General features: G+C 38.9%; 1 protein-coding gene across 1 annotated transcript; it reads left to right on the top strand.

The window, feature by feature from the left end:
• The first annotated feature begins 732 nt into the window (after positions 1-732).
• On the top strand, positions 733-5255 carry LOC141595971 (tryptophan synthase beta chain 1-like). Its single transcript, XM_074415949.1, has 5 exons — positions 733-1137; positions 1408-1764; positions 3560-3993; positions 4266-4360; positions 4566-5255. The coding sequence occupies exons 1-5, from the start codon at positions 838-840 to the stop codon at positions 4802-4804; spliced, it is 1425 nt and encodes a 474-aa protein (XP_074272050.1). The 5' UTR covers positions 733-837; the 3' UTR covers positions 4805-5255.
• Positions 5256-8197: the final 2942 nt, after the last annotated feature.

The following is an 8197-nucleotide window of genomic DNA, read 5'->3' as shown; positions in this document are numbered from 1 at the left end:
AAAAGCGAAGATTCAACTAAAGGAGATTGTCCACCACATCTTGCAAAGTAGACATATACGGAGTATTTATCGTTCTCAGGACATGCATAACATGTGTTGTTAATTAGGCTGCTACAGTAAATATGTATAGTGATGAATAATGTTTGAGTGGGAGGGGTCATGATGACAGGCAACTTATCAAGACAAATGGTTGAATTTTTGCTAAAAAAATTAATTATTATGAAATTCTATTTTATAGTCTAATTAACTAAGGATCAAATTCTCAACATTTATGTGCTAATTATCTTAATATATAGTTGCAAATCTAAGATAATTCCACCACCAATTTAACAAATATGGACTTTACGATGTTTCTATATATCTTTAAAAACTCAAATTAAACCAAATAAATCGGTGTTGAGATAGGTCTTGAATCTGTCTAGCCTCTTTTCAAAAGACCCGATACAAAAACGCTCAAAAATTTGTAACTCCTCAAAATTAATAAAATCTTCTTCTCTTCTACACGATTGATGATGACATAACTAACCCAACGTTAGTAATCCAAATTAAATCCTTGTGTTTTTTACGTCACTATTTCTTTCTCGAGTACGTCATAAGTCATAACAATAGGAACAAAGGACCCGCAACATTATCAAATCATCTAGTTTATAAAGCGTGTGTCAAACCGAGTATGGTACCATTACCAATTTACCATACCTCTATATATACGTCCTAAGGTCCCAAACCAATTATCAATTCAACCATACAAAAATTACATATATTTCTCTAAAAAAAAAATATACTTAATTTCTCATATAAAAAAAAAATAATTCGATTCGACAATTCGTACGTACAAAAATGAGTGCAACGTATTATTGTCAATCTTCTTTATTCACAACTGGAAAAAATAAATCATGGATGATTAATATAAACCCTAGAGAAAAAGAAAATAATTTATGGAAACATTGCAATTTAGGCTTTATTAACAAAAAATTAGTACGTTCTTGTGTTTCAGCTAGTTGTAGCGTAACGAGTAGTAGTAGTAACAACGGGAGATTCGGGAAATATGGAGGAAAATATGTGCCTGAATTACTAATGTCATGCTTGAATGACCTTGAGGAGGAATTCTACAAAGCTCTTAATGATGAAAATTTTCAGGTGAATTTTGCTGTAAGACCGTCTTTTTATATCAGGTCATTTTATCGAAAGTAAATTTTATTAAGTTGATTTATAACGTGCTATATTTTTAATTATCGCATAAAAAAGAAGGTTTTATTTTAAAATGATATCACTATCTTAAAGAAGAGTAACCGTTGATATTAGCTCGTTAAAACAGATATCACTGTCTTAAAGAAGAGTAACCATTGATATTATTGCGAATTTTATAAAATGATTCATATTAACCGACTCAAATCATCTTGGATACAGGAGGAGCTAAGGACAGCCCTAAGGGATTACGTAGGACGTGAAACACCATTATACTTTGCGAAAAACCTAACAAATTACTACAAGAACAAAAATGGAGATGGACCACATATATATCTAAAAAGAGAAGATCTTAACCATGGCGGCTCTCACAAGATCAATAACGCTTTGGCACAAGTAATGCTCGCTAAACGGATGGGTCTTTCGAGTATTGTTACGGCCACTGGTGCCGGTCAACATGGTGTTGCCACCGCTGCTGCCTGTGCTAAGCTCGGTCTTCATTGTACCGTCTTTATGGGTCACTTAGATATCGTGAGGCAGTCTACCAATGTTAATCTCATGCAACTACTAGGAGCTCAAGTAAGTATTCCAACCGTCCTGGTCATTTGTTGTCTTTTTCTATATTTGGGTGTCTCAGTCAATTGTTATCATTTCTATTTTAGGAATGCATTTGATGAACAATTTGGTCATTTATACTCAATTTGGTCCACGTGTCATTTAGTCATTGACTCTCTCCTCTTTTCTTGGTCCTTGTGCCAAAACCAAAGGACAACAAATGACCGGGACGAATCGAGTATGTGTTATTTATGCTAAATTGCTCACTGTCTTTAAGAGTATCGCTTTTCATTACCTTACCAGCTAAGTTAGTTAGACATTTGTTCATGGTTATGTGTTTAAAAGTGTATCAATGACGTTTCTATATGCATGCTAAAATGACTATTCCTTCTGTTCCGGTGAATTGTTATCTATTACTTTTGGCACAAAGTTTTAGGAAATGAATGAGAGTTGCTTACTAACTCACGTGCTTAATTTTGTTTTTGACTATAATATAATAATATTATTAAACCAACAATATTATATAATAATATTATATTATTTTTTTCATATATTGTGTACAAACACGTGCTTAATTTACAACCACAAGAAACCTGACTTAAAGGAAATATATAACTATTACACTCAAAAATGAAAATAGATAATGATTAACCAGTAAAGAAGGATCGAGTAGTTTTATCATACATAATCCGAGTAGTGTACTGAATTTAGACAATTGACATTCTTAATCATTTTGTGATTGAAAAAACAAAACTTGAAAATTACTCGTATCTTTATTGTTGGTGCGGTAGTGAGATTATCTCGACTGTCGGTATTGTAGTTATGAAAAAACTACTAGTGGGATACAAAATTGATTTATCAAGAACAACTTTAATTAGTAGTACTATGAAGATGGAGACTGCAGACATTTAGATAAGTAGTGCAGGTCCATCCGATTATTAGTGAGGTCAAGTTAAACGAGTTATTATGTCAAATATTGAAATATATATGTCATTGTTTACGAAAATCACTATTATATTTCAATTCATGAATCTTGTGGTTTTTCGGTTGATAAACTAATGAATTTCCAACTATTAATAATCAATCACACGTACTTTTGATGTAAGGGACTATAATAAAAGCGAGTAACATTTATACTTTAGTCGAATAAGAAAACGAGGGCAAAAAAAAGTATTGTAATACTTTGTAACGGTACGATTTTGTAATAATTCATTGAATTGAGTGATCGACTTTCATTCTATATCTATTTTAAGCATATTTAAATATAAGGCATGTTTGATTAATAAATATGTCAATTTTAGGATTTGGTAAATAACAACGTATTGAAACTGTATAATTGAGGTAAATATATTATTTTACAACATGTTGCTTTACCCCCAATATATTGGTTGACATATTTTAAATAGGGTTTTTCTAACGTTTGCCTTTAGATCGAGCACACATTAATAACCTAGATGTGATAAAATTTGCAAGAGGTTCTCGCTAATTATGGTACAATGAGTTTATACTTGAATATTTGATAAGAATCTTTTGCAACTCTTACCACATTTAGCTTATTAATGTGTACCCTACGTTAGAAAAACCCTTCTAAATTAATAAAATTTATTACTTCATTTTACAAAGAAACATATCAATCGATTAATCTTAATCTACTAATTATCAAACACTTTTTTTCTTATTCAACTAATTATCAAACACTTAAAAAAAACCTAAATTTTAGTATAAATTTTGATTATTATATTATTAGATTAGTCATCCTATTCCATTTTTTTTAATATAATCACTAATTTTTGCGTAAATATATCCTCTACAAATGAAGGTAAAATCAGTAGATGGCACATACAAAAATGCAAGCTCAGAAGCAGTCCGAAATTGGGTAGGAAACCTAGAGACAAGCTACCATTTACCGTCCTCGGTAATCGGGCCCCACCCGTGTCCGACAATGGTCCGGGAATTCCAATCCATAATAGGCAAGGAAGTAAGGAAACAAGCAAAGGAAAAATGGGGTGGTAAACCGGACGTATTAGTTGCATGTGTCGGAGGCGGGTCGAATGCAATGGGCCTATTTCATGAATTTAAAGAGGATAAAGACGTAAGATTAGTAGGTGTTGAGGCAGCTGGTTTCGGGCTCGAAAGTGGTCGACATTCGGCTACTTTGTCTAAAGGTCATGTTGGTGTTTATCATGGTGCAATGAGTTATTTGTTGCAAGATGATGAAGGTCAAATTATCGGTCCTCATTCGATTGGTGTCGGGTAAGTTTGCATCTCGTGTTAGACGGTTTTACAATATATGTACTTTTTTCAATTTTGTAAGTAATTTTATGTCTAATCGTTAAGTAATTTTAAGTTCAGTTGTCAGTTCAGATCAACTCAATCCAGGTCTATTAAGTTCAGTAAATTTCAGTTCAAACAAGTTCAATTTAAAAGAACAGGGTTTTATAGATTAAAGATTCAGACGTAAACTGACTTAAAAAATTGAACTAGAAAGCGAATTTGAATATTAATTTGAAATGGTGAACTTGCAGATTAGAGTGTCCTGGGGTCGGTCCGGAGCTAAGTTATTTCAAGGATATCGAGCGTGCAGAATTTCACGCTGTCACTGACGAAGAAGCCTTACTAGGTAGGTCACGACTCACGACCAATAATACTATATATTGTGAATTTTCTCTTTTTCAAAATAACGATTTACTCCATTTATCCGAATCACTTGTTAAAATAAACGTTGATTGATCACCAAAATTAAATGGATACGGATTATATTATAATTGAGATACACGAATTCTCATATGAGACGTCCTTTAACACGAATTTTTGGTTACATGCAGCGTACAAGAGATTGTGCAAACTAGAAGGGATATTCCCAGCCCTTGAAACATCTCATGCAATTGCATTTCTTGACAAATTGTGTCCTACCTTACCCGACGGGGCTAAGGTTGTAGTCAACTGTAGCGGCCGAGGCGACAAGGATGTATCCACCGTCTTGAACTTCAACCAATTGCTGGAAGTTACGTCAATAGTTGGCAAAAACAAAGCATCGCAAGTAGTAACTCCATGTCAAGTCTAAGGATGAATACCATCAATTATATATAATGCTTAGATCATAGACAGTGGCGGAGCCAGGATTTCCCGTTAAATGGGGCGAAAAATCTTAACGGGGCGAACTGATAATGCCACAAAGTAAACTTCGGAAAAAAAACGAAAATTTTAACTAAAAAATTCGAATTTCCAATGTTTAGCGAGGGGACCGGACCTGCTGGCCCCCCTAAATCCGCCACTGATTATAGATTCATAGTAAAAATGTGTGTGCAATTAAAAATTAATCTCTATCTAGATTAGTGTTTATTTTTCATTGTATGTATAATACCATAGTGCTATTATATAGTACATCAAAATGAGATAATCTTACTCACGTAGTCACATAGAGTATAGATTAAGAAAAGTGTCTTTAATAATTAATATGATTAGTGTAAAATGTGAATGTTTTAATCAAATTCAAAAAAAATCGTTTTGCTTTATGACATTATTTTTTCGTTCCCACTGAACTTCTACGGCCCCTCCTAATCTTAAATTCTAGCTTTGTCACTGCTCGTATATAGTATTTTAACACTAAAAAAGGTAAATTTAAATAATACCCAGTACTCCGTAATATTTTTTGTATCATAAGAATATATAAATATGGTGGTGCGTAATTAAAACATCAATAAATGGAACAAACTCATTTTGTATATTTCTAAAATGGAAGATTAATGTATGTAACAAAAAAATGAAGGGGTTTGGTTAGAGGTGATCATGGGCCGGGTAAGCATTAAATTAAGCCCAATTGTGTGGGTCAGGCCGGGCCGGGCTGCAAGTGCGGGCCTATTTTATCGGCCCATGCGGGCTTAAAGCGGGCTTTCGGGTCGATTTGGGCCAATTCGGGCTAAATAATTTTCCTCTCGAGAAATCCCAATTATGAAGTTAGATAATTTGTGTATTTGTTATCAAAATTTTCGGATAGAATTATGTGATTTTTTCGAGTATTGTCAATTAAGTAGTAACCTAATGTCGCTTTTATGAACCTACCGCTTGAGGCCAGGGGTGTTAACGAGCCGAGCCGAGCCCGAGCTTGGCCTTGCTCGGCTTGTGCTCAAGAACAAAAATTCGATCTCGAGCCGATCTCGAGCTTACCCGAGCTTGAAAAAAATGTGCTCGTTATCAAGCTTGCGAGCTTTAATGCGAGCTCGAGCCAAATTTAAGCTCAAATCGAGCCCATATATAATTGCTAATTTTTTATTTTTTTTCTTCCAATATTTTTAATAACAAGGCTCAAAAAGCTATATGTAAGAATATTTGACAAAATCGATGAGACATTTGATATGTATGATACAAAGATATTGATGGGGCATATTCTGCACCGCTGACCAAGTCAAACATACTGAGCAAGGTCAAAGATGTCCACAGCAAGTCAACGACTTAGACAACCTAGCCGATGCCGCCCATCGGCCTGTCAACCTGGGTCCCGGCGTGACAACCTGCCAGCCGGGACACATATCCGCGTACTCATATCCAAGACCCCTCGGCGGTGAGTCAACAGGGCCCGCCGGCCTGCCATAGGTCCCTCGGCCGAGGGGTAGATCAGTCTTTCCACCTGCTAGCCACTTGGCCACTTGGCCACTACGTGACAAAAGGTGAAGTCTATAAATACTCCTCAACCTTCATTGAGGAAAGGATAATCAAATCCAATCGAGAAATACACAACTTGACCTAAATACACTATTCATGTGGTATAATCTTCCTTATCTCTCTACAATATATTCCTGGCCAATTAGCATACAACTTATACATCTAAGTTTACTGACTTGGGCGTCGGAGTGGGTACGCTTGGCACAAAGCCAAGCCCTCAGTTCGTTCATTGTTGCAGGAGAGGCCGAGAGGAACGATTAAGACCAAGGGAGAATCCAACTCAAGACATCATTCAACCGGCCACGGGTGGTAACTATACTTGCTCTGGAATTACACCCGGAACAATTGGCGCCGTCTGTGGGGAAGCGACACTAGAAGCTAGTCACATTCATTCCCAAACAAAAAAAAAAACAACAAAAACCCACCCAAAAAGCTAAGAAGATGTCAAAAGAACAAGAGGTGTTCGTAACCGACGAGCCCCTCCACCCAGATGATACCTTCAACAATTCTGGAGTCATACAGCCCTCCGCCGGCGGAGTAATCCAACCGGAGTTCGGGATGCCAATAACACCAGATGCGACGCTGCCCGCCAACCAAGTCACCCTCATGGGACATGTGGTCGACGTGGCATTGCTAAAGCAAATCCTGGACCTCATCGGTAGGACGTCGGCTCACCTTTGTCACACCGACAAGAGCGGCGGGACCCGTCCGGGAGACCGGGGCCGAACGTGACTCCAAGAGACTTGAACGGAGCACTGGAAGAGGTTGGCCCTGTTGAAACACCGGAGGAGCCCAGAATGCTAGTGATGGACATAAGTCCCGACCGCACTCGCGGGGGGACAGCGTCACCGCAGCAGCCACGAGGCCCACTCCGGAGGAATGAAAGAAGTCCGACCCATCAGAGTCGGAGAAGAAGAAGCCCGACTCGCCAGAGTCAGGGAAGGAGTCCCTCCCGCTACGAGGAGAGGAGTCGGGCTAGGAATGCGAGGAGCCGATCGCCACGTGCCATCCGGCATGTGATCAGACAGCCCCTCAGCGCCTACGTCCTAGAAGTCCAGGTGCCAACTAAGCTCAAGTTGCCGCCCATATCATACAAAGGGGAAGGCGATCCAGCCGACCACGCTGAGGCTTTCGAGTCTCACATGTCGGTATGGGAGCAGCCCGATGAAGTGTGGTGCCGAGTTTTCCCAACAACGTTGCATGGGATGGCTCAAAGTTGGTACAAGGGGCTTCCCGACGGCTCGGTGTACTACTACGCCGACCTAAGGGACGCCTTTTTAGCCCAATACTCTTGCAACAAGAGAAGGGCCGTGGAGACATCGGACCTCCTAACTATCAAACAAGAAGGGGGTGAGTCTCTACGAAGCTACATGAAGAGGTTCGACGGAAAGGTCCAACAGATTCGGGAGATTAATCCCGGCGGCGGCCTTCGCGGCCGATGAAAGGCCTCCCAAGGGGAGATTTGAAAAATGAGCTCATCAAGTGCGGAGGCCTGGGCTTGGATGCCGCCAGGAAGAAGGCTGACCAAGCCATCAAGGTAGAAGACTATCACAAGACGTGGCTAGGCCCGAGCGAGGCCGAGCACTCGTAAAAGAAGAGCGCCGGGAGGACAACCCACATGAAAGACGCCGTGACAACAACGGGTCACGGTCCGAAGAAAGACGCCGTGACAATAATAGGTCACGGCCGACAAATCTGCCGGGAAACAGGACTCGGCGGGCGCCGGTGGAGTTCGGGAACGTACCACCGAGGCGGTATAACGATAAAACCCCTCTCGTCGTATCGCCGCCAAAGT

This window comes from Silene latifolia, chromosome 8, assembly GCF_048544455.1.
Source record: "Silene latifolia isolate original U9 population chromosome 8, ASM4854445v1, whole genome shotgun sequence".
NCBI lineage: Eukaryota > Viridiplantae > Streptophyta > Magnoliopsida > Caryophyllales > Caryophyllaceae > Silene > Silene latifolia.
This window is presented reverse-complemented; position numbering and strand designations above follow the sequence as displayed.